Below are 27,572 nucleotides of genomic sequence, written 5' to 3'. Positions count from 1 at the left end.
GACAGACGCTTAACGACTGAGCCACCCAGATGCCCTTAATTTTAAGTAAGCTCTACACCCATCATGGGGCTTGAACTCACAACACGGAGATCAACAACAGTCACATGCTCTATTGACAGAGCCAGGCAGGTGCCCCATACTTCTAGATTTTTTTAAAGCCATGTTCTGTAATTTGCTTTTGTCACTTAATAATATATCAGATACCTTCTACGCCAGTATATTAAACCTCAATCTTAACTATTATAATAGTAGCATGGTAATGACACTTATGATAATAATTGCTAAGATTTATTGACCACATACATGCAGGACACTATGCTAAGTACTTCAGGTGAGTAATAAACTTTGAGTTTCTTTTTTTTTTTTTTTTTTTTTTAAAGATTTTATTTATTTATTTGAGAGAGAGAGAGAGAATGAGAGAGAGAGAGCATGAGGAGAGGAGGGTCAGAGGGAGAAGCAGACTCCCCGCCGAGCAGGGAGCCTGATGTGGGACCCGATCCCGGGACTCCAGGATCATCACCTGAGCTGAAGGCAGTCGCTTAACCAACTGAGCCACCCAGGCGCCCCGAGTTTCTTAATATTATAAACTTCATTTAACATAGAAAGAAACTGAAGCTTCAAGGCCAGCAAATTTGCAAAATATCACAGAGCTAAGAAGGTCTAGAGCAGGGATTCTAATTCAGACAGTTTAGTCATCCTACTATTAACCATTATCTTATAGTACTGACTGGATAAACCATAAGTAAGACAAGATTGAAATTATCTTAAAATTCTCATTGTCACACATAACGTTTCATCAGATATGTTTGTCTACATTTCTTGGCACTCTTGTAATATTTTTATAGGATAAATTTTAAAAGTGGAAATCTTAAGTCAAAAGGTATATGCATTTTTAGATTTAATTGTCAAATTATGTCCAAAAGGCCTGTGTCTTTGCAGATTTAATTGACAACCTGCCTCCAAATAAACACAAATTAAACTCCCATGAGCAGCACATGAGAATGCCTATTTCCCTGTACCTTTAGTAGCACTGGGTTTCTTTCTCATTTTTTTTCAAGACTTTAATTAACAATTTAAGTAATCTCTACACCCAACATGAGGCTTGAACTTAAACCGGGAGATCCAGAGTCACATGTTCTACTGACTGAGCCAGATGCAATGGGTTTCAATCCTTGCTCACTGATAGGTAAAAAGTTTTCATTTCTAAGTTTTGTATTATTAGGAGGTTGATCAACTAGTCTTTTCATGTATTTATTGACATTTATATTTCTTCTTCCTCCTTATATATTGCTCATATCCTTTGGCAATGCTGATACTGAGTTGTTTATGTTCCTTTTGACTTCATAAGAATTCTTTGTATAGGGGCGCCTGGGTGGCTCAGTCGTTAAGCGTCTGCCTTCAGCTCAGGTCATGATCCCAGGGTCCTGGGATCAAGCCCCACATCGGGCTCCCGGCTCAGTTGGAAGCCTGCTTCTCCCTCTCCCACTCCCCCTACTTGTGTTCCCTCTCTCGCGATCTCTGTCAAAGAAATAAATAAAATCTAAAAAAAAAAAAAATTAAAAAAAAACCTAAATACTCATCTTTAAAAAAACAAAGAATTCTTTGTATATTAAGATTTACCTGTTATTATGCATTATAAGTCTTTGACAGTTTTTTTATTTTATTCATGGCAGTTATTGCCACACTTAAGTTTATAATTTTATATTGCTAAATATTAATGTAAATGATTTTGTGAGGAAAACAACTTATTCTTACTACACCTCAAAATCTAATGTTTTTCAACATACATACATATTTATAGTTACAATGAATGTTCACAAATATTGTGTCCTGCCTTTTTTATCTAATATTATTTCATGTATGCATTTCCATGTAATAACAATCATCATGCCTAAAAATTACAGTGCATTTCAGTATGCTGATGTGCTTATAGTCTGCAAACTATTTCCTTACTTAAAATGAGTATTTATTTATAACAAAAAGTAACAATCCTATAAGACCTTATGGAGACTGTTTGGATTTCTATAATTAGAAATGTGAAGCTCCTGAGCCTGCAGTATAAGAAAAACTAGAAGAGTAGCTTAACTAAAGAACTGGCAAGTTATGTGGAACACTTGAAAATATTTATTAATCATAGGCAACATGTTTCCAACACACACACAGAATTCCATCCAGCATCTGGCCAAGCTTCATGATTCCCTGAAGTCAGAGCTTTAACCATTACTTAACATCAAGAAAGGCTGTCATTTCCCTAAACAGTTGAAATAACTGGTTAAAGATAGCATTTAATATTTATGAGGCGGTTGTGTTAGGCTTGAAACTAGAGGGGTTTTTTTTGTTGTTTTTTTAACAAACTCTTAAGATCTGTGCCAAAGATTTCTGACTACTCTCATGCAGAAGCAAGCATGTTCCTCTGGAGGTCATCAAGACAATTTTCTTTCTCCTTACTTCATTTTTTTTTTTTTTTTTTTTTAAAGATTTTATTTATTTATTTGACAGAGAGAGACAGCGAGAACAGGAACACAAGCAGGGGGAGTGGGAGAGGGAGAAGCGGGCTTCCTGCCGAGCAGGGAGCCCGATGTGGGACTCAATCCCAGGACCCTGGGATCATGACCTGAGCTGAAGGCAGACGCTTAACGACTGAGCCACCCAGGCGCCCCTCTCCTTACTTCATTTTGACATAACTGGGAGAACAGATTCATTACTATAAACACTATAATAACACTGTCAAAGGCTTATTGGGCCCTATTCAGTTGAATTTAGATCACCCCTTTCATTTATTTTCTCAAGGACCCAAGTACTTAAACAATAAATAGCTTATAGGTCTGTCTGCTATTTAATTTTATATAGAATTTCTCACGCTTAAAAAAAGTGACCCACCATCATTTTAGTTCTGCCAATCTATGATTTGCTAACAACTTAATAAAGTTCTTTGCATTTAATGTTTTGAATTCAAAAAAAGAAAAAAGGGCGCCTGGGTGGCTCAGTCGTTAAGCGTCTGCCTTCGGCTCAGGTCATGATCCCAGAGTCCTGGGATCGAGTCCCACATCGGGCTCCCTGCTCAGCAGGAAGCCTGCTTCTCCCTCTCCCATTCCCCCGCTTGTGTTCCTGCTCTCGCTCTCTCTGTCAAATAAATAAATAAAATCTTTAAAAACAAACAAACAAAAAAAAACAAAAAAGGAAAATGCAGCTAACCTTCTAAAGACTAAACATATGGGGTTTTTTTGTTGGTTTTTTTTTTTTCTTTTCTTTTTTTTCTTTAAGTAGGCTCCATGCCCAGCATGGAGCCCAGTACAGGGCTCAAACGCATGACCCTGAGATCCAAGACCTGAGCTGGGATCAAGAGTCAGAGACTTAACCGACTGAGCCACCCAGACACTCCAAGACTAAACATACTTTAATGTACATTTAGCAGCTGAAGGTAGCAGACTTATGTAAGTGTTCTTTAGCAATTGCTTTATATAGAGAATCATTATTGATCTCTCAATGGATTACTATTTTAAGGATTCTTTTTTAGTTACAAATGACTGATTTTTTTTTCTACTGTAAATCAAAAAGGCTGTTGACAATTTCTTTAAGGTCTAGAAAATTTGGGTCAGAATAAACTAATGAATAAAAATACTAAATATTCAATTTTTAAATCTAATCATTTTTCTCTGATGTCACTTTCCCTTTATTTCTTCATCCAATATATTGGTTCCTAAACCCTAGACCAAAAGTACCAACAAGATCTGAGAAGGGGGGGCAGGGCGCCTGGATGGCTCAGTTGTTAAGCTTCTGCTTTTGGCTCACATCATGATCCTGCTCAGCGGGAAGCCTGCTTCTCCCTCTCCCACTCCCCCTGCTTGTGTTCCCTCTCTTGCTGTGTCTCCTCTGTCAAATAAATAAATAAAATCTTAAAAAAGAAAAAAAAAGATCTAGGAATGGGTCAGAAACACAAATTCTGTGGCCCCATCTCAGACTTACAGAATCAGTAACTTTGGGTTTGGGGCCCAGAGAATTTTTATTAACAGTTCATTCAGGGGATTCCAATGTACAAGAAGGTTTGAAAAATCACTGCTCTAATACACATTTAAAAAGGGTTAATAAACAATATAAACAAATCAGACTTACTTAAAAAAAAGATCCACTTGTGTCTCAGAAAAGTAAGGTGTTCGCTAATCCACATAAAAGATGTAAGTCTAGGGGCACCTGGGTGGCTCAGTCGTTAAGCGTCTGCCTTCGGCTCAGGTCATGATCCCAGAGTCCTGGGATCGAGCCCCGCATCAGGCTCCCTGCTCGGCGGGAAGCCTGCTTCTCCCTCTCCCACTTCCCCTGCTTGTGTTCCCTCTCTCACTGTCTCTCTCGGTCAAATAAATAAATAAAATCTTAAAAAAAAAAAAAAAAAGATGTAAGTCTACACCAAGTCAAAATATGAATTTTTACTATTCTGAAGTTTATATTTTCAGTTTCCTCTAGTTTTAGTATATCCCTCTATCATATCAGCTGAAATGGAGGCTGACTTCTGGCAAAGAATAATGATAAGTCAAGGGAAAAGAGCTCTACCTATCAAAATTTTGCACGAGAAAAATAAAACTGTACAAACTATTTTAATAGGTACAGTAAAAGTAAACCTAAGGATTATGATGGATCACAAACTATAGAAAAAGGCCCAGATAATGTTCTTGTTAGAGCTACTTTAATATCCAACCTACACAATACGTTTAGGAAACCAAGAACTTCAAGTATTTCACAACTTGTAAGCTTTGGCCTTTGTCAGAAATAGCTGAGTCATTAGTTTACCTTCTAGTCTCCCGTCCCTACAGACAAAGCCAGCTAATAGCACAAACAAACATGAAGTCCATGCTAGCTTCTAGTTTGAGGTGATGAGTAAACTAATGGAAAGAAGTAAAATTTCTGATTGAATGCCATCTCTAAGGAAGCAGGGACACTTTGTTGAGGGAAAAAGAATAAAATGAATTCTTGACTTAGTTCCTGTGACATACTGAACTATTGTTTGATAGCCGTTCTACATGAAAACTGGAACTATGCCCCAGAGTGAGAGCAGCGCAGATATAACATGGCGGCAAGAGCCGTGATGTGAGATGATGTGACATAAGATGGCTAAGGGAAGTGTGTCCAGAGAACTCGAAGCCCAGAGAACCCTCTCACACAAAAGCTGAAGTCCTTAAGCAACTAGTAAGACTCACTTCATATTTTTATTCACAGATACAAAACTTAAAAATGTTCTTGCTGGGGGGGTGAGGGGATGGGTTAGCCTGGTGATGGGTATTAAAGAGGGCACGTACTGCATGGAGCACTGGTGTTCTACGCAAACAATGAATCATGGAACACTACATCAAAAACTAATGATGTAATGTATGGTGATTAACATAACATAATAAAAAAAAATGTTCTTGCTAATGTGAGAAGAACCTGGGAGACTTGTATGGAACTGGTTTAAAGATACTGGGTGATCAATAAACTCCAAAGTCAGCTCAGAAACATGAACAAAGTTCTGCCTTTAGGGATTTTACAACCTAGATGGGGTCAACAAGCATGAAATAGTAAAAACTTCTAAAAAGTAAAAAGGTGAGAACAATGCAACTCCTCTCATCTGTTATCAGTAGGAATTAAGATGTTTTATATGGGTTAGTTTTGTAAGTAATCAAAGCTTAAAAGTTAAGTCCAAAAACTTTTATTATTGTTGATGAAAATTTTCTAAAATGCATTGTAAACATTTAAGTCTTTTAAACTGGAGAATGACAAACATACCTTGAGGGCATAATATAAACTCCAATGATCAATACAGGCCCTTTCAAAGACCCCAAGCTATCCTGCTTTTTTGGTTTCTTTTACGTAGGTTGCTCTAATTCTCCCACTTACTCTTAGTCACTCAGCATGGAGAACCTTGAATGCTTCGCCCCTTTCCACTGATATTCCCCCAATAGCCTATAGTCCTTCTGCAACCTTTCTTCACATTCAAAAATTTTCTTTTAAAAATAGTATTCTTTTGGGCGCCTGGGTGGCTCAGTCGTTGAGCGTCTGCCTTCGGCTCAGGTCATGATCCCAGGGTCCTGGGATCGAGCCCCGCATCGGGCTCCCTGCTCTGCGGGAACCTGCTTCTCCCTCTCCCACTCCCCCTGTTTGTGTTCCCTCTCTCGCTGTGTCTCTCTCTGTTAAATAAATAAATAAAATCTTTAAAAAAATAAATAAATATATAAAAATAGTATTCTTTTAAGAGGCGCTTGGGTGGCACAGTCAGTTAAGCATCTTGGTTTCGGCTCAGGTCGTGATCTCAAGGTTGTGGGATCAAGCCCCATGGCGGGCTCTGCGCTCAGCAGGGAGTCTGCTTGAAATTCTCGTTCTCTCTCTGCCCCTCCTCCCACTGAGCTGTTTCTCTCTCCAAAATAAATAAATAAATCTTAAAAAAAAAGAGACTCCTCTGCCCCTCCCCCCAGCTTGCTCTCTCTAAAATTAGTAAATAAATCTTTAAAAAATAATAAAAATTTAAAAATACAAAGTTTTCTTTTAAAATTATGAGATAACTATGTTAGAGAACATCTGGAAAAATAAAAGGGAAAAATCACCAATATCACCCATATTCTCCTTCTTTTATTTTTCTGATACAGATGTAAGACAATGAATGGAACGGCTGAACATTAGCTGGACTACACTGCAGTGTCATCTATACTAGTTTAGTTCAGTCTTCCTTTCTAAGATGAAAAAGCTTTTATCATATTCAGGACTGATAATCTATACTGCATATTTTTCTTAAACTATTTCTTTTTTTTTTTAATTTAATTTATTTATTTGAGAGAGAGAGAGCGCACACAAGCAGGGGGAGTGGCAGGCAGAGGGAGAGGGAGAAGCAGGCTCCCACTTAGTTGGGAGCCCAATGTGGGCTCAATCCCAGGACCCCAGGATCATGACCTAAGCCTAAGGCAGACGCTTAACCAACTGAGCCACCTAGAAGCCCCTCTTAAACTATTTCTAATTGAAAAAATACAAATAAATTTCACTTTTAAAAGGAAAGAATAACTCAACAACTTAAACATTTCAACTATGCACCATAAACAAACTGAACCTACAGACCTGAGAAAGTATTTCAAAAGCAGAGAGCCAACATGAGATTAGCATCCCTCCACCCGCCAAAATATACATTTCAACAAAATCAATAAAAAGACAAAAAAAAAACCAAGACAAACAACTGAAAAATGGGCTAAGAACATAAACAGGCAATTCACAGAAAAGGAAATGCAAACGGCCAGTAAGCATAAGGGGAAAAGCTCCACCTTATTAGAAATTAGAGAAATAAATTAAAATAACATGAGGGACCTTTTCAAACCCCTCATAGGTCTTTCCCAAACTCAACTAATACACACTAAGTCAGACAATACCGAGAACTGGCCAGGATGTAAAGAAATGAAAACTGCTGTATGCTCTTGATATACAACCACTTAGGAAAGCATATTGGCTTTCTAATATAGTTTAAGATCCATATACCCAATCACAGCAATTATCATTGAGAAACACACACGTGCAAGATTAATGAATTAGAATATCTTTGAAACACTGTTGGTTACTGTGAAAAACTGGAAACTACTAAATATTAAAAAAATAGATTTTTATATATTCACAAAATAAAAAGGAAAAAACTAGAGCTATATGCATCTATTTATCTATCAATATATTAATTCCAAAAACATGTTTCTCTGTAACATGTACCTATACATTTCAAAAATGTGGTAATTTTCTTCTATAACTTTCACACACAAACACATATACTTCATATACACTTTCAAAACATGAAAAGTGATATATTAAATATCATTTATGTTCATAAATATAGTATGATAAACACTAAATTCAGGATAGTAACTACTGTTCTGGGAAAAGAAGGGGAATGTGGGAGAGGTGCTTCAATTTTATCTGTAATTTCTTTTTGTTATATAACTAGACCATCTGTCCAAATTAATTGCAAAATTTTGTTTTGTTTGGTTAGGATTTTGTTTCTGTAGGATCAATATATAACAGAAACAGAAAAAGCTTAATAAAAATACTCTTCAAAAATAACAAAGCATACACAGCAAATAAAACAAGTGTTAAAGTTGCGTGGTAGGTACATGGGTGCTTATTACATTATTTGCCATATTTCCTGTATATGCTTAAAATATTTCACAATAAAAATTTGAGAAATAAATATTTGGGTTAAAAAAACAACACTATTTTTCAGGTCTCTAACTAATCTCATCAAACTGCAACTCCCTTTACTGTGAATGAGATTACCCATAAGAGCCTACAAAAAGAAACCATTTTCTGGGCTAAGAGAGCCTATCATCATGTATCTGCTAAGGATGGAAGAATGAAGTCATGGGCAACATTTCACTTCTGGAAAGAGAAAAATGTTTTATCTACTTGAACACTAACAATATATCACTGCAATAATACTTGAAGTTACACAACAAAGTCATCTAATTGAGTGAGACTGGGTTAATCAGATCCAAAATGATTTCAATTTCATTATACTTCTGATAGGGTAATCAACTTGATCCTATTTTCTCAGGACTGTCCCAGTTTTAAAACTGAAAGTCTTGTGTTCCAGGGACCTCTCAGTCTCAGGCATACCAGGACAGTTGGCAACCCTAATTCATGGTCACAACAAAACTGCTGAGAGAGAGAATTTATGTAGTAAACCATCTTAATTTTACAGATGGGAAAAATGAAGTACTAAGAAATCAGACCAAATTACACATAGCTGTTTCAAATTACAACTGGATCAAAGTTAGTTCTTTCCCTTGAAGGACCTATTTATACATCACTCAGCCATAACCCCTAAATGCCAATTCATCAGTGTTTTTGAACAGTCTTCAATATCTGGTTATCCTCATAGGTCTTTCCCAAACTCAAAGGATTGCCTCATAAAAGGAGTTCAAGACTAGGGATGCTCCTGACCTTGGAGGAAAATACTGAGGAGAGGAAAGGAATAGAAAGTCCATTTCTTTACACTGATATTTGAATAAATTCTGTAGGAAAATTACTCTTTCCAGTTTCAAAAATATTTTTAAGTGAATGCTCATTTCTTTTTGTAATATTTAATGTAAAACAGACTATCTGTATACTCTAGAGGATATATTCATATAGAGAAGCACCTTATTAGCACTTTAATTCAAAGGAGGGGAAGACTGCAGGAAAATCTGCTCACCTATGTCCCCAAAATGTAAGGCCCTAAAACTAATGTTTGTGACAGTACCTTGCAGAGAGTCCAACACAATGAAGACATTCAATATGCTAGTTTCCTTTCCTGAGCAGTGTGGAAAGATTAAAACTTTCCACATCGCTCAATTTCCTTGATACCTCTTAACTAGCCACTGTGCAAATAAAGAAGAAATAAGCCTGATAAGGATTTTTATGCCTGCAGAGGCTTGTCTTCATGTGCTTGTATTTAACAAATCCAGGATCCAAGAGGAGAAATAAAAGAGCTGCTTTCAATTAATCCACAAAAACAGTCATCTACATTCAATTTAAATTTGGATTTACCCCCATTTTTTCATAACCAACCAAAGCATATATACAATGGCTTCTTTATAGCTATAAAACTTAACAATGAGGGGCGCCTGGGTGGCTCAGTTGGTTAGGCGACTGCCTTCGGCTCAGGTCATGATCCCAGGGTCCTGGGATCGAGCCCCGCATCGGGCTCCCTGCTCGGCGGGAAGCCTGCTTCTCCCTCTCCCACTCCCCCTGCTTATGTTCCCTCTCTCGCTGTCTCTCTCTGTCAAATAAATAAATAAAATCTTTAAAAAAAATAAAACTTAACAATGAGATTCTTTTCCTTTCTCTTTGGGTTTTTTTTTTAAGTACACTGGTACAAAATGCACATACACTTAGTATTTTCTTTCTCCAGAATTTTTTTCATACAGTATCTCCTTTCAGTATTCTAACATTTTTCTGGGCTAAGAGACAGTTGGAAGAACAGAAAGAACACTGGAGGAAGTCTGAAATTAGAAAGTATTGTTTTAGGGGCACCTGGGTGGCTCAGTCGTTAAGCGTCTGCCTTCGGCTCAGGTCATGATCTCAGGGTCCTGGGATCGAGCCCCGAATCGGGCTCCCTGCTCAGCGGGGAGCCTGCTTCTCCCTCTCCCACTCCCCCTGCTTGTGTTCCCTCTCTCACTGTGTCTCTCTCTGTCAAATAAATAAATAAAATCTTTAAAAAAAATAAGAAAGAAAGAAAGTATAGTTTTATGTTCCAGGTCTGTAATTTAATTTTCTATGTGATCCTGGACAAGCATTTAAACTGTAAAAGGGGAAAGGGGCGCCTGGGTGGCTCAGTCGGTTAAGCGTCTGCCTTTGGCTCAGGTCATGATCTCAGGGTCCTGGGATTGAGCCCTGCCTCGGGCTCTGCGCTCAGGCTCAGCAGCTAGCCTGCTTGAGGATTCTTTCTCTGCCCTGCCCCCTGCTCTCTCTCCACCAGCCCCTCAAATAAATAAATTTTTTTTTTTAAGATTTTATTTGAGAAAGAGTAAGCGAAAGAGAGAGTGAGCGTGAAAGCACGCACAAGCCGGAGAAGAGGCAGAGGGAGAGAGAAGCAGACTCTCCACTGAGCAGGGAGCCTGATGCAGGGCTCAATCCCCAGGACCCTTGGGATCATGACCTGAGCTGAAGGTAGATACTTAACCAACTGAGCCACCCAGGTGCCCCATAAATAAATAAATCTTAAAATAAAACAGAAATAATACCTATCCCATGGTAACTGGAAAGTATGAGAATGTATACAGAAGATCTTTTAAGTTGTAGAAGACTTTTTTTAAAATTTGAGAGAGAGAGAGCAGAGTATTCGAGAGAGAACTTGAGTGGGGGTGGGGAGGGGCAGAGGGAGAGGGAGAAGCAGACTCCCCACTGAGTAGGGAGCCCGATGTGGGGCTCGATCCCAAGACCCTGGGATCAAGACCTGAGTTGAAGGCAGATGCTTAACTGATGGAGCCACCTAGGTGCCCCTGTAGAAGATATCTTTGAGAAGATAAATAAAAAATAACTTATTTGATATCACATTATCAATGGTAGGGTTAAAATTAAATAAATCAGGCATGATATTCTGAGCAGTGGTGCCCTAAGAGATCTGGAAGGTACCACCAAGAACATCAGCACTAAGATTTACTAAAATTACGTGAGTACATGTAATTATCAATAAAAATCCTGTGTCAATTGTACCTCCTCTATAGCACCCTTTATTTCAATTTGTCAGTCACTAAGGTGTAAAAAAAAGGCAGACCAAAAAAATACCATGAAAGCCCCATAAAACCTGAGCGTGAGGGATATAAGTAATACTGCATTAACAATGGAGAGCTCACTATGTACCAAGCAGTGCTCTTGGAGCTGGGGATTCAGGTTTACACGGTAGAGGGAGGCAGGTCAACACAAGTCAGTAGACAGCACGCTAGAAATACTAGGTAAGTGTTATGCACAAGGAAAGCAGAGACAGGGTATAAGGGGTGGCAGGGAAGGGCAGTTGAGGAAGGCAAGGCCTCACTGATAAGGTGACTCAGGAGGTGACCTAAATAAATCAAGTGAAGGGAGACATCTGAGAAGATTGGGAGAATAATTCAGGACCCAGAGACAGAACTGAGGAGGCAGTGAAGGAGGGAGAGGGTGCTAAGAGATAAGACAAAGATCGGGGCACTGGAGGGGAAGGTTAAAATAAGACCTCAGACCAGATTTTACTCAGATGAGACACCTTTGGGAGGTTTGGGACAGACAGGTGTTTTCTTCAAAATTTGTTAGTTGTGGAATCTTTTGTTCAAACGGATCCACAGAAGATCAATATGTAAAAAGATAAAATAGGAGCTGCTCTAGTTAAGGAAAAGGTACCCAGAGACTAAGTCAGGGCTGTCCCCACTTTCCCTTTCCCTTCTCTGAAGTAACAGTTTAAAAATGATTACAAAGTCTGTAGTATCCAAACTACCAAAGAACTTCATAATCTGGCCTCATCCTAACTTTTCAAAAAGCTATTCCTAAGAAATAACAAAAAGGAGCAAATCAAGCAGCTGTTGCAAACGTGTTGCCACAAAAATCAGTCTTTATAACACCCATTATCCACCAAGTACCAACAAGGCAACAGCTCCTCTCTTCTCCCTTCCCCCACACACCCCTCAGGCTAACTACCCTTTACAGCTCGTGTTCCCTTTCAGGGCTTCCCCCAATAATCATTTTATCTTGATTTCACTTGATTAGAAATGTTTTGGCAGTACAGTGTGATCTGCCTCTGATGACCTATCTCTGGATACAGCCTCCCTTTCTATTTAAATTTTAGGAAAATCCTCCCTCCACTAGTGTTATTTATTCTATCAGTGATGCCATCCCAGTTTGCTCTATTCTAATCTTACCCATCCATCAAAGTCTACTTTGTGAAGCCTCCTCCTCACATTTGACCCTTAACTGGAATTCTAAATATTAGTGTGAAGGGAACTTCCAGGCCATCTGGTTGGTGCTCTAGCCCACTGCCCTTTGCAGATTTGCTTGGTAGTCTCCCAGCCTTTGTGACTGCTTTTAGTGACAAGATAACACTCCACCACACCCTTTCGGATGTACAGTAAATTGTGAGACAATTCTTTTTTTATTGACCCAGACCTGTTTCCTTCCACCACTGATTCTGTCCTCTGGTTCTAATAAAGGAAAGTCTGACCCCACCCCACGCAACCCGCCCGACCCCTCGCAGCCTGCATAGCTTATAGACGGCTTTGTTGTTTTCCCCAATTCTGGCTCCACCTCTAAAAATCCTACCCATTTCCCAGCCATCTCACAGGCCATCTGTGGGGTCTGCATTCAATCTGTAATGATTAGCTATCGGAGTCGCAGGCTGATTTGATGTCTGTGTCTCATGCCACTGATTACACCCCTTTCTTGATTCTCTCCCTTGAACTCTCTTATGATTTCTACACTTAGCCTTGCACTCATCACTGTGCAGTCTGTCGGTGAGCATTTACTAGGCACTGTCAGGAACCATGACAGGCACTGAAAAAATAAAAGTAAATAAAAAGTACTCAGCCCCTGGAAGAGTAAGAACAAGATAGGTAAAATAATAAATAGCTGGAGCAGTTGGAGAAGGCTTTAGTGGAGAAGGCAGTATCTGAGGCAGGGAGGAACTGTATCAACACCCATGTCTCACATAGCCTTGTGTCCCCAGCACCAATCGTACAATGCTTTGCCATCAGTTGAAGTTCAGCAAATAGGTAAACTCGGAAAAGTAGAGAAAGCCTGCTCAGCCCCCTTGGCCTCTCTTGGAGATGAGGGAAGGTGGTCACTGAATCCATAGTCTGGCAGGGGAAGTTTGAGAGGCTGACACTGTACCTGGCTACGTACAGTATTGCTCAGGTGGTTGTCTTCGGACATCTGTGCATTCTGGAAGTAGGACAAGGGTGCAGGTAACTCTGTCATTGGAGCAACCGTATAGAAACACTTTTTCACAGAAAACAAAGCCTCTTGGGGTTCTGAAAAGGGAAAAAGAAAATAATCCTTTGTGCATTACAATTATACTTTCATTTTTAAACACTTTCATAAATTACATTCAGCAAAAACAAACCTTTCTTTCATGTGTTCTTCTCCAGACCAAACTTTCTAAGGACCTCACAGGCTGCTGTCACTTGCAGGCTTCCGGATTAGGTCTGAAATAGGATTTTACCAGGTCACGCAGAGTAAATCTATTCACACCAATCAAGTACTTAGAATTATTTTTGTATTTGTAATTTGTAAACCAGAAAGGTATTAATCTGCCATCAATTTCAAATGATAAACTTTTGTTAGCTCAAGATATCTCTCTGGTAATGAGTAGATCTACTTGAGAAACCAAAGATTTTCAATCACAAGAATACCTAATGATTTCAGATTTAGAGCAAAGGGAGCTAAATGATATTAAAGATTGTTCTCATCAACATTCCTTTTTCTATGCTGACTAATCCAACCTAACCTTTCTATCTCCATAAAACTGTCTAGTGCTTTTAATTTGGGAAAATTCTGTCATCTCATTTTAATCCTTACAACAATGCCCCAAGCCAAGGGAAACAGGTAACATACCTATTTTACAAAAGCAGAAGAGGACCTAAGTTCACTGACTGGCTTAAAAATCACACAATTGGGCAGATCAGGCCAAAAATCACAGACTCCTAACTCCCAGCCTTAGGTCTCTCCCTTGCATCCTGGCACAGCCTTATTTACACACATCATTCAGTCTCCCAGAGTTCACTCTCCTGGTGGGGGGGTGGGGAGGGGGACGACACACATTCCCATTTGCTGTCTGCCTTAATTTCCATCAGCCAATTCTTTATGATTTCAACTTCGCTTTTCTTTTTTTTTTTTTTTTTGTTTTGGAGGTAGAATTTAGTGATTCATCAGTTGCATATAACACCTAGTACCCATTACATCAAGTACCCTCCTTAATGCCCATCACCCAATTACCCCTTCCCCCACCCACCACCTCCCCTCCAGCAATCCTGTTTCTGAGAGTTCAGCGTCTTTCGTGGTTTGCCTCCCTCTCAATTTTCATCTTATCTTTCCTTCCCTTCCCCTATGTTCACGTTTTGTTTCTTAAATTCCGCACATGAGTGAAATCATATGGTATTTGTCTCTCTGTGACTGACTTATTTTGCTTAGCATAATACCCTCTAGTTCCATTCAATTTCCCTTTTCATAGAAAGTCTTCAGAAATACAGAAGGAAAGAAATCTGTTCATATATCTAAGCAGTACTCTCATTCATACATAGTGACTACAACATTACCATGCACACACTCACATGAAAGTATTTTGTCAAAGTCCTGTTTCATTTTCACTTTCAACTTCAGGATCCTCAATCCTCTAAATACTCTACTTTTTATATTCTAGTGATTTTTCATCAAAAACACAGAAAGCAGCTAAAAAAAAAAACAAGGAAAGTAACTATTTTTCAATATAGTATTGAGTTCAAATTAACTCTTAATTACCTATATCTAGATCATTTAAACCCTGACAAATGTTTAATCAAGGTATGCTTCCCTTCTAACCTACATAGTTTTATATGCCATGCCAACCTTTCTCTTCCCTTCCAGCTACAGCCCATGGTTAACTGACATGGATCAAGGGATTGCAAATTATTACTAACTAAATAAGACATAATTAATATGTTTGTTTTAAAAATAAAGTGAATTAGGGGCGCCTGGGTGGCTCAGTGGTTAAGCGTCTGCCTTCGGCTCAGGTCATGATCCCAGGGTGCTGGGATCGAGCCCCGCACTGGGCTCCCTGCTGGGCAGGGAACCTGCTTCTCCCTCTCTCTCAACTGTTCCCCTGCTTGTGCTCTCTCGCTCTCTCTGACAAATAAATAAATAAAATCTTAAAAAAAATTAAAAAATGAAAATAAAAATAAATTAAAAAAATAAAAATAAAGTGAATTAAAAATACAAATAGAGACACACTTACTTTTATGGGGGTTATTTGCTCTAAGGGGGGGATGTGGGAAGCTTTGGGGGGGAATTGGTAATGTTTTGTTTCTTGATCTGGGTGCTAGTTACACAGGGATTTCAGTCTGTGAAGATGCACTGAGCTGTACCCCCATGATATGTGCACACTGCTATATACTTCAATTAAACTCAGAGATTTTTGTGGACATAAACCTATATTTATGGTTATTTATACCAATGGTCCTTTTTTTTTTTTTTTGAAGATTTTATTTACTTATTTGTCAGAGAGAGACTGAGCACAAGCAGGGGGAGCGACAGGCAGAGGGAGAAGCAGGCTCCCCGCTGAGCAAGGAGCCCTATGTGGGACTCGATCCCAGGACCCTGGGATCATGACCTGAACTGAAGGCAGACGCTTAACCGACGGAGCCACGCAGGCGCCCCTGATCCTAACTTTTAAAATGAATAAAATTAAGTCTTGGCAGCATGTATATTAACTTACCCAAAAGAGAGGTGGAATGCCAATAGGGCAAATATATTTTCTAAGTAGAGTAAGTATTCAGAGTAAATGTTCTGACCTATGTTTCTAAGATTTTTTAAAGTTGACTAACTGAAATTTCGACATTAATGTAGTATTTAATGATCAGCAAACAGAGCACATATTATTCCTTCTTTCCCATAAAAACATTTAGTGCAGTACTTACTACCTCAGCTAACCCAGAAATGCCATAGGCTGGCAAACAGAAGAGGCTGCAGTTGGTTCCTGGCTGCCCTGAAGACCATACCGTATCATTTGAAGTACACCTCTATTACAGAAAAACCCTTAGAAATCGGTCATTAATATTCTCATATGATCCCTCAGAAACAAAATAACAAATAAGGTAGTGTTAGCCAAATGCAACATGCAAAGGGCAAGAAAGGGCCATGCAGGGAAAAAGGAAAAGTAAATAAAGAAAAAAAGTAAATACAGTAGATTACATTTACAGATAAAATAGAAGACAAGTGACTGTCCATTTACGAAGTAGGAGTTTATTGGATGTCTATTTATATCAAAACTCAGAGACAGAGAGGATTTACTTAATTATATTCACTTCACCCACTTTACATATGAAAACAATGTGGCACACGGAAGTTTACTAACTTGCCCAAGGTCACATCCAGTAAGCAAAGGAGCAAAGTAAAGGCTCACATAGTATACTATTTTGCCTCTGTGTAGAACTCCACCCCTGCTCTTTAGGAGTTTACGATGAGCATTAAGTTATATTGAGCTGGGAGGGGGAAAAAAAAGGTATATATACAGAGAGAGAGCTGATTTTTATTACTACTAAAACTGCTGCTTAGAAATATCTTTGAAAAAGTAGTAAATGAGATCTTAAACTTCAATGACTGATCTAACTATAAATTAAAAACTGAAGTGTCAAAAGCATTCCCAATATATAGTCCTAGTATTTATTTATTTTTAAGATTTTATTTATTTATTTGACAGAGAGAGCGCACAAGCAGGGGGAGCGGCAGGGAGAGGGAGAAGCAGACTCCCGGCAGAGCAGGGAGCCCAATGCCGATGCCGGGGCTCGATCCCAGGACCCTGGGATCATGAGCTGAGCTGAAGGCAGATGCTTAACTGACTGAGCCACCCAGGCTACCCCCCTAGTATTTATTTTAAAAAATAAGTTGTAATGAGAATCTGGTCATTTTAATTTTAGTAGTTTCCATTATTAGGCCTTATGCTTCCAGGATCTGTTCAGCCATTACAAGAAACCACACAAACTGGTTATCATACTGGAGCTTTCTCAGACAAATCTTGTAAGAAACACCAAAAATGCAGTAGTCACTTTAGCATATCCTGACAGCATTTTCAAAGGCACATCCTGTATTTACACTTGAAAACTAAGGGTCAGGAAAGGTGAAAGAATTTGGCAGTGCTCATGAGGCAAATAACACCAGTTCCAGAACCCAGGTGTTCTGATGGCCCAGCCCAGGTCTTTTCCAGTTCAATTAGAGAAAGCTCATGCTTCCACTGATGCTTTGAAGATCATAATGCTACCGGATGACCCTTCCAGGGAGGGAAGAGCTGCTCTTTACATGGAGCTCAGTAGAAAGCAGAGGCAAGCAACACGGGCTAGGTCTTCAGTCAGGCCTGGTGAACAAACAAACATTGTTCGTACAAAGAAAGGCAGAGGCAAAGCCCGATTTGATTCTGGTCCAGTAACAGCTGAAAACAATTGATGACTGCATGGAGGAGGCCAGAAGGCCATCTGTCCAGGCAGCATGGCAAAGGACACTCGTTGATTTTATAACATTCTTAGCATTCTTGCCCTGAGAACAAAAGAGATAGCTGTTGAGAAGTGAGGATCTTGTGACCTGGATTGCAAAGGGAGGAGGGACAGAAGTAGAGTTTGCTGTTTTCTCTCTCCGGCCACCTGCTAAAGATTTTCTGAGACTGAGAGAGCATAACACTTGAATTCACCGCTATCATTTCCTTTTTCTCAAGACATTTGCTCAATCAGATAAAAGGAAAGCGAAATCCGTCTCTGATGGGCAACTACAATTTCTATTATACACAAAGAAACTAAAAAAAAACCCCAGGAGAATACAAATAATCTCAAAGCTTCCATGTGCTGATAGAAAAACCTATCCATCAGCACTTCAAAAAGTATCAAAGGAGCAAAGCTTAGAATCTCAAAATAAGTTTATTAAAAATCCCACTTAAGGAAGCACCAACAGAAATGTACAGGCCACCTCAAGGTAACAACTAAACCTCAAAATCTTACAACATGGTTACTTTATTACAGATACCATTTTCTTTCTTCACTGTCAGAGATAAATGTAAACAAAATTTGTATTCCACAAAAACAAACAGCTTCATGAGACTTTTTATCATTATCTTCTCCAGCACAAAGAGTTGGTGCTTTAATGAAGCTAGCCACTTGACTAGTTTCTTCTTCACTCAGAAAACCATCAAAAGTAAAAAAGAAAAAAAGTGGGGGGGAGGGCATCTGAGTGGCCACCTCTTGATTTTGGCTCAGGTCATGATCTCAGAGTCCTGGGATGGAGCCCTGAGGCTGGCTCCCTGCTCAGTGAGGAGTCAGCTTGAAGATTCTCCCTCTCCCTCCACTGCCCCCACATGCACTCTCTCTAAAATAAATAAATAAATCTTTTTTAAAACAGTGGAATGTATTTAAGAAAGAAAAGAGGGACGCCTGGGTGGCTCAGTCGATTGGGTGTCTGCCTTCAGCTCAGGTCATGATCCTGGGATCCCGGGTTGGAGCCCCACATCGGGCTCCTTGCTCAGCGGGGAGCCTGCTTCTCCCTCTGCCTGCCATTCCCCCTGCTTGTCCTCGCACTTGTGCTCATACGCGCGTGCATGCGCTCGCTCTCTTTCTCTCTCTGACAAACAGATAAATAAGAATCTTAAAAAAAAAAAAAAAAAGAAAAAGAAAAAAGAAAACCACCAAAAGTATTTTTTAAAGTATCTTTGTACTGTGATGATAAGAAGTTTTTAAGTACCAAGTGAGCTTGTGATTTATTCTTTTTCCATAAAAGTATTTAATCAGCCTGACTGTTACTTTGACAGCTTCTTCCTGGACAGGCAGCCTAAGTTCTGACTGTCTGGATGGGCTTGGAGAGCCTCTATTTGAGTTTTCAAAAGCTCACATCCAATAATAAATGTAACCAATCTCCAAACTGCATTTATAATTAAATAAAAATAATTTGAAATTAACTTAAAACTTCAGGAATACATGCTGGAAAGACTCTGAATTTTAAGAGACTAGGGAGCAAATAATTTCCCCAGTCCTACAAGAGGCTTTGTGAAGGTGGTAGACTCTAAAAAGAGCAAGGATAGTGATACATCTATTTGGTGATTTTTTTCTTCCTTCCATCCCACTCTACTTCTGTGAGCCATCTGTGGTAGATTAGATTATTATTCAGCAAATATGCACTCCCTCCCCAGGCATCCCTGAGAGAGAAATATACTCCACTCCAGTGATGTTGGGCTTGGCTCTGAGACTTGCTTTGGCTTCAAGGTGGGTGCAGTCTACTAGCCACCCCATGCCTTTTGGGACAATCATCTGACTTGCTTTGATCAAAGGGATCTTAGCAGATTAGCACAAGCAGACACCTGAACTGTGCTTCTGCAGTTGGGACTTACCTTCTTTTACTTCTCCTGTCGCCTTGAGAAGAGCTTACCATGGGTAGTCACTGCCCCTTCAGCCTGGGCCCCAGAATAAAACATGCAAAACAGAACTGCCCTAGCTGATCCATAGTCCTACACCTTGAAGCAAAGCCTTGAGTCAGAACAAATACTCTAAGGCTGGGTTTGGGGGAGGTCTGTTACGTGGAGTTATTGTAATTGTTTTTAAACAGTAATGGTTACATGGGCTCAGAAGATGCAATGAAAATGAAGACTTACAAATCCAGAATCCCTTATCTGAAACCCTTAGGACCAAGTGTGTTTAGAATTCATATTTTTCTCAGATTTTATAAAGGTAATATGATGCAAATACTATATATTTTAAAATGCCCTCTCAAGGTCATAGATAGAACCACAAAATCAAACACATTAATAAGTATACAGTGAAACATATAGTCTTAAATTACATTAATAGGTTCAGGTCAGATTTTTCTTTTTTTTTTTTTTTAGATTTTATTTATTTATTTGAGAGAGAGAGAGAGAGAGAGCGAGCACATGAGAGGGGGAGGGTCAGAGGGGGAAGCAGACTCCCTGCTGAGCAGGGAGCCCGATGCGGGACTCGATCCCAGGACTCTAGGATCATGACCTGAGCCGAAGGCAGTCGCTTAACCAACTGAGCCACCCAGGCGCCCCAGGTTAGATTTTTCTGTCAAATGAATTATAAAATGCCTTTCGGTTTTTTCAGGGGCTTTTGGATTTCATAATTATAGATATGGGACTATGGTCCTGTATTATCAATATTTGTAGTAATTAGGGGCGCCTGGGTGGCTCAGTCGTTAAGCGTCTGCCTTCAGCTCAGGTCATGATCCCAGGGTCCTGGGATCGAGTCCCGCATCGGGCTCCCTGCTCATCCAGGAGCCTGCTTCTCCCTCTCCCACTCCCCCTGCTTGTGTTCCCTCTCTCGCTATGTCTCTCTGTGTCAAATAAATAGATAAAATCTTTAAAAAAAAAAAAAAAAAATTGTAGTAATTATAAAGAATCTTTCCCCAAGAAACCTTTACTTTCAATAAGTCTACATGAAAGGTATGATCACTCCCAGTTTGTTTCAAATTTGCTGTGGAAATGGATTGAATACATTTTTAATGAAAACATGACTACTCACATCTAATTAATTTATAATCATTGGTTATACTCAGCAATGCTTGCATTCTCTCTTTTGCTTTAGATCAATTTAAGGAACTGTTCAAGGCATTATGAAAACCAAACATTAATGCCCTTTAATCAATCAACACTTACTGGGTTTCTTCTACAAAACCAGGCATTGTGATAGGTGCTGGGGATGCTACTAGCAGATAATACTTCTGTTTACTTAAGAAGCTTACTATCTAGAAGAGGAGTCAGACAAGTATATATTTATATTAATTACATGTTGAAATAAAAATATTTTAGATGGGGCGCCTGGGTGGCTCAGTCAGTTAAGCATCTGCCTTTGGCTCAGATCGTGATCCCGGGGTCCTGGGATCAAGCCCTGCACAGGGCTGCCTGCTCAGTGGGGAGTCTGCTTCTCCCTCTCACTCTCCCTCTGTGTGCTCTCTCTCTCACTCTCTCAAATAAAAACTTTTTTAAAAAATGTAAAAAAATATATTTTAGATGTAGGGAGCCTGGGTGGCTTAGTCAGTTGAGCTCTGGACTCTGATTTCAGCTGTCATGATCTCGGGATCGTGGGATTGTGCCCTGCAACTGGGCTCCACACTTGGTGAGGAGTCTGCATATCCTTCTCCCTCTGCTCCTCCCCTTGCCCATGTGCTTTCACTCTAGCTCTCTCAAATAAATAAATAAATCGTTAAAAAAATATTTTAGATGTATTGGGTTACATAAATTATATTATTCAAATTAATTTTATCTATTTCCTCGTTTATAAAACTTGTTTATTAAAAAGTTTTAAATTAACACTTGTAGCTCACACAGTTGTTTGTTTTTTTAAGATTTTATTTATTTGTGAGAGAGAGAAAGCAAGTGCGGGTGCACAAGCAGAGGGAATGGCAGGCAGGCTCCCCGCTGAGCAAGGAGCTGGACTTGGGACTTGATCCCAGGACCCTAAGATCATGACCTGGGCCCAAGGCAGATGCTTAACCGACTGAGCCACCCAGGCATCCCACTCACAGAATTTCTAACAGATAGTGCTGCTCTAAATCTTCAGCTCTTTCAGCTATACCAGCCCAGATACTAAAAATCCCTGACAGCCTTTTCCTTCCCAAAGCTTCCCTTCCTTCCTTAGCCTTTGTGACACTGCACTATGGACATTCTCCTCCCATCACTCATTCTTCTTAGCTGGTCCCTCTCACCCTTCTTCCACTCCTTCATTATAAGTGGCCTGCCTGGGCCTCTTTGTCCCCTTCCTTTCCTTAGGCATCTCCTCCACTGCTCCAACATCAACTAGTAAGTCTATTTAAATGACTCTCATATTTACAGTTCCAGGTCTGTCCATGAGATATCTTCACCTGCTGGCACTTCAAAAGTGATAACTTCCAAACCACTTCCTCATCTTCCTCTCTAATTCTTTGCTTCTAACTTCCTTATTTCTGCAATCGTCTCTCCCATTCTTCAAACTTTAAGCCTTCTAGCCAACTCTACACTTTATTCCCTGCTTTTCAATTAGCTGCCATGTACTGTTCACGATTTTTCTTTCTTTCCTTTTTTTTTTTAAGATTTTATTTATTTATTTGGGAGAGAGAACGAGCACAAGCGGGGGAGGGGGGGCCTTAGGAAGACAGACAAGCAGACTCCCCACTAAGCAGGAAGCCAATCGCAGGGCTCAATCCCAGGACTCTGGGATCATGACCTGAGCTGAAGGCAGACGCTTAACCAACTGAGCCAGCCAGGCACCTCAAAAGTTTTTTTCTAAGCCTCTGTCATCACCAAAGATCAAACTCTCATCATATCTCACCTGAATTATGCAAAAGTCACCTCAATTCTCTCATCCATTCTAGCCCCCACTATCAGACTAATGTGCCTAAAATTCTGACCATAACAGTGCCACTCTTAACACACCTTCCAAATCTGCCTAACATCTATCACATGAAGAAGAGGCAGTATTAGAGTTCTTTGACAGGTTTTTCAGAATATATCGTAAAAAGGTCTCCCCTATAATCTGCAATATTAGTGGGAAAGGAGGAGCAGAGACAGCCTGGATCTGAGAGAGAAAGAGGACCACATAAACTATGGTAATAGACAAATGCTGTATTTTCCTGCTAGGGTGATTCTGAGAGATCAACTTCAATCCTCTGGTTCCCCCTAAATGGAAATTCATGCAGCAGTCTAGGACTAGTTGCAGCCATTAACTTAAAATTCAGCAATAAATCATATCCATTCAGAAGAAAATATACCCAGAACTGTGGGAACTGTCTACCCAAGGACCAGGAGTAGAAGAATGGAAAACCAGATGATAGATGCCACTTCTACTATCTACTGGGGGGGAGGGGGCAGGAAGAAATCCATGCACTCAATAAATATGATCCTTTTCTCATTGTTAAGGGTTTATTAGATGGCAGTGAGGGGAACTTTAAGTTGGTTGAACTCTGCAAATGAATTAAGGAGAACTGAAATAGGCTTTTGCAGGTGACTGAAATTAGTCAAATGCAACTAGCTCCAATCTACTTTCCTGTTTTATTTTCCTTCATTAGTTATTTTAATGTTCAGAGTGGGTCACTGGTCGCTTGCGATCCAGAGGGTCCCTGTTTGTAATACACCTTCTGATTATGATGCCCTACCCACTTCAACGCCAGGGGTGAAAACCTTTCCACTGTAAAAGATAACTCAAGGGCGCCTGGGTGACTCAGTCTTTAAGTGTCTGCCTTCGGCTCAGGTCATGATCCCAGGGTCCTGGGATCAAGCCCCGCATCGAGCTCCCTGCTCAGAGGGAAGCCTGCTTCTCCCTCTCCCACTCCCCCTGCTTGTATTCCCTCTCTCGCTGTGTCTCTGTCAAATAAATAAAATCTTAAAAAAAAAATAATAACTCAAATAACAAGATTCCCTAACCAGATGTGATCTGTACCTGCCTCAAACTTCAGAGAATGTACGAGCTTTACAATGTGCTCTGTCATACAGTCATTATATATGCCAAAGTTTTTTGCATCCTATTCTTATCTCCCGGAGTAAACCCTAAATACTATATTCATCTTGTCCAAAGCAGCCAAGCAATGCTTTTAAAATTATTATTAGTCTCCTACAATAGAAGCAGATTATTTATTTGAAAAGAACCTGAGCGGGAAGAAAACGCAAATATCTAAGACACATGCAAAGCACTGAACATCCTGCCTCGCGACAGTCCCAACCAAGGCAAAAGCATCAGACCCTCTTTTCCGCCTCGAACGTGAGACATAAGGAACTTAGCCCTGAGTGCCACTCACTTCCCCGGACAAGGACACACTCAGGGCATGAGGCGCGTTGTTTCACCAGTTGCTCAACCAGACACAGGGCAAGGCGCTTCCTCTTTCTCCTGCTCCACTCCAGTCTAGACGGTCAATCCCGGCCCACGACACCTGCGTCCTGAAACGTCTTCGGGAAACCAGCACTTCCGGACCTAGGCTCCGGAGGGGAATCGCTCTTTAACCTGACCGCGCGCTGCGCCTGGAGCCGGAGAAACGGGCCGCCCCTCCTCGTTCCCCACACGGGGTTCCTCGGTCTCTGCTCGGCCGCGCCCCGCTCCTCATCCTCGAGGACACCGGCTGCGCGGCCCGGGCGGCGACAAAGAGCCGGGCCCTGCCCGCGACCGCCCGTGTCCGCACCGGGTGAGGGGCGCCTTCCCCTCTCCCCGAACTCCCCATCACGCACCTACTCCTCCCTTGCCGCCGCCACCGGCCGCTCGCAGGAAAGGCTCCTTCCCGAGCAGCCGCTGTTTTGTTTCCGATGTGAAATCGCGGCCTCTGGAGCTGCCGGCCCAGGCCCCGCCCAAAAGGCTTCGCTGATGTCGTCATTTCCGGTTCTGGCGTCGTTGGCGGTCGGCCGGGGTGGGGCGGGACCCACCGGCATACGGGCGGAACCTAGAGGGAAGAGGGTGGACCTTCCGGTGGAGCGCGCGGATAGAGGGGCAAACGGTGCGCTCCAGGCGACCCCGGGACTTAGATGAACTCGCCCAGACAGCTAGTGTGAGTCTGAGATTGTCTGGGATTCGAGACTGCTCTTGAGCTGAGGGCCAAAGTTTCTACGTCAACTGGGCCCAGCGTGTGCTTCTTCTGGCCTACAAGTGAGGACATCTTATCTAACATTTATCTCTTAGTACCTATTTGTAATGTTTCTCAATGCGAATCAGCTGCACGACAGTCATGAGGACTAATTAAATTGTAATTACCTGTGCCCTTCACACCCTACCCAATGAATCGAAACTTCTGGTGGGGGGCGGGAACCTGAGAAACTGCATTTTAAACAAACATAGCCTGGGATTCTTAGGCTCCGAGTTTAAGATCGAGTCTTAGATGATAAGCTTCCAGAGAGCATAAAATGTATCTTATTTTTGAAATCCCAAAACCAGAGTACAAAATTGCTCAGCAGTCATTTAATTTCAGCATCTGCCAGCTTTCCGTCCAAATTGCGGTAAAGACAGTACCAGTAACAAAAGTAGCTCATCTGAAAGCTAAAAGTAAACAACGAATACAATAACGTAAAACCAAAGATGAATGGAGAAATGCTCAAATTCACAGGTAATAGAAAACTGACAGTGAAATCGATGATGCATGCATCCGGCCAAATGATATCTTCTATTTCTTTTAAATTCCTCCCCCAAGATAGCTTTTCATATTCCTGCAGCATCAGTCCCTAATCCCCTCCTCTCCCAGCCCGATACATGAACAGATTTAAATAGGTTTTACACACTTCATATTTAAGAACATCAGTAGTTTTCTCCATTAACAGGGAAAAGTTAAGTTGGGGAATGAAAATGTTGACAGCCCCAAAGATACTTTTTAAAGTTCTCATTTCCCCTTCCCTCCTTAAATTTCACAAGCGTAAACATTTTTTTCCTATTTGTTCACTTCATATTACAAGTGCTGAGAACAGTGCCTAGCGCATAAAACAGTTCAATACATTTGAGAAAGAAGCATAGCTAAACCCCATCTATTTGTGAACTGGTTCAATCTTTTTTAATGCAATCTGGTAACAGGAGTAGAAAGTCTTAAAATGCTGGTAACTATTTTTAGACACAATCTCAGTACAAAATACTTGTGCAAAAATGTTCCCAAGGTATTTATAGCAAAAATTGGAAAGCTAAACATCCCACAATAAATGATCGTTCATCCACTTCACAGAATGTCATTAAAATTGTTTATGAAGGTTGTGTTTAATACTCTTAAGTTAAAAAGACCTAAGATTTATGCATATGTATAAATACAACTATGTCAAAACAATTCCTGCAAAAAGTAAACAGGTGATAAAAAAGTGATAAAAAAGCAACCAGTGACTTTAAGTAACTGGACTACACACAGATAACTTTTCCACCAGTTTTTGCTATTTCTTCATCTTCTTAGAAGTACAAACACCTTTGGGGCATCTGTGGAGCACGCAACTCTTGATCTCTGGGTCATGAGTTTGAGCCCCACGCTGGGTGTAGAGATTACTTAAATAAATCTTTTTTTTTTTTTTTAAGATTTTATTTATTTTAGAGGGGAGGAGGAGCTGAGGGAACCTCAAGCAGAAATTGGAGCACAGAGTCCAAAGCGGGGATTGATCTCAGAACCCTGAGATCATGACCTGAACCAAAATCATGAGTTAGTTGCTTCACCAGTTGAGCCACCCAGGCATCCCATAAATAAATCTTAAAATTTTTTTTTAAATTTTTAATTAAAATACAAATACCTAGGATTTGCTGAGGAAGAGCCAGCAAAGACATAGAGTAGGACAGGGCAAAAGTAATATCCTAGACACCAAACAGCAGATGTCCATGGTGTTAAGAGATAGGGTAGAGCCTCTCACCAGGTCACAGAGTCTCCTTTAGGCCATCACCAGTCATCAGTGGAATGATGATACAAACATTTGAGACTAGAGGCATTTGGAAGGCACATGTAACTATAAGCTCTTTGTGGAATCTCAATAGTGTAGTAGAAAGGAGATAGGATCCAAGGTTAAGTTTTTGTGTTCTTTAACACTTAGCCCAGGCTGAAGAATGAAGATAAGGAAATACTTGAGCAAGGATCAAGAAACTGCAAGTTAGAAACCAGAGCCAGTGGAGTGGGGGAGGTTTTCTAGATAGGATGGATGGAGTTATCATTAACTATAGAAAGCAAAGGTTTAAGATGCATGTCATTATACTGGAAAGCCAGAACTGGAGAATACGCCTAATGACATTTTTAAAGTTAAGGTTTTGTTAAATTTGAGACTTACTTGCTGAGGGGGGGAAATCAAAGGGCTTTCACTTATTCAGCAAATATTTTTTTCCACAACTATTATACAGCCCTGGAGGTTCAAAAACAGTTAAAAGCTAGAATGCGTGTGGAAAGGAGCTGGAGTTCAGTAAAACAATGAGATATATAGCACTGAAGGTCCAAAATATCTGCAGAGGTGCATTTATATTTTCCCAAAAGCGTTTGGAACTTGGGAGCAGGAATGGAGAAACAAAACAAAATAAATGGTGGCAAAAACCAATAATAAGTGGTGAAAGATGAAGCAGATGGGAAATCCAGAGTGCCGGACCTGTTAGAACTACTTGGGGGAGAGAGGCTGTCAGAGACTAAGGCCAGCGCAGTTACTGGTCACTAGTATGTGAAATCAAGACCTGGTCAATCAGGGAACCAAGGCCAGTTATTTACACCATTGATTCCAAGGCAGTGCAACTCAACACTTCTCCCGTAAAAGCAGTTTGCCTTTTTCTTTTTTTAAACTCTACGCCCAACGTGGGGCTTGAACTCACGCCCCCCCCCCCTCCCCGAGACCAAGAGTCACAGGCTCAATCAACTGAGCCAGCCAGGTGCCCCTGCCTTTATTTATACACAATGTCGCTGCCCTGTTTCTTATGGGAATAAAGAATTGAAATATGACAGTATTGTCATCA

At 40.4% G+C, this 27,572-nt stretch overlaps 1 protein-coding gene across 3 annotated transcripts in view; it reads right to left on the bottom strand.

Moving 5' to 3' along the window:
- PSEN1 (presenilin 1) overlaps nucleotides 1-24,481 on the bottom strand; it is a 74,966-nt gene extending 50,485 nt beyond the window's left edge. The window contains exons 1-3 of one of the 3 annotated variants that reach the window (XM_032405511.1): nucleotides 24,365-24,481; nucleotides 13,556-13,637; nucleotides 13,336-13,463 (exon numbers count right to left, since the gene is read on the bottom strand). In XM_032405511.1, coding sequence (XP_032261402.1) covers nucleotides 13,336-13,410 — 75 coding nt within the window. In that variant the 5' untranslated portion in view covers nucleotides 13,411-13,463; nucleotides 13,556-13,637; nucleotides 24,365-24,481. Of the gene's footprint in view, nucleotides 1-13,323; nucleotides 13,464-13,555; nucleotides 13,638-24,364 lie in introns of all 3 variants that reach the window. The other 2 variants (XM_032405508.1, XM_032405510.1) reach the window with 2 other exon arrangements.
- Nucleotides 24,482-27,572: the final 3,091 nt, after the last annotated feature.

This window comes from Phoca vitulina, unplaced genomic scaffold (assembly GCF_004348235.1).
Source record: "Phoca vitulina isolate PV1807 unplaced genomic scaffold, GSC_HSeal_1.0 scaffold7, whole genome shotgun sequence".
NCBI lineage: Eukaryota > Metazoa > Chordata > Mammalia > Carnivora > Phocidae > Phoca > Phoca vitulina.
The sequence above is the reverse complement of the archived record's forward strand: the minus strand, read 5'-3'. Positions and strand labels throughout refer to the sequence as shown.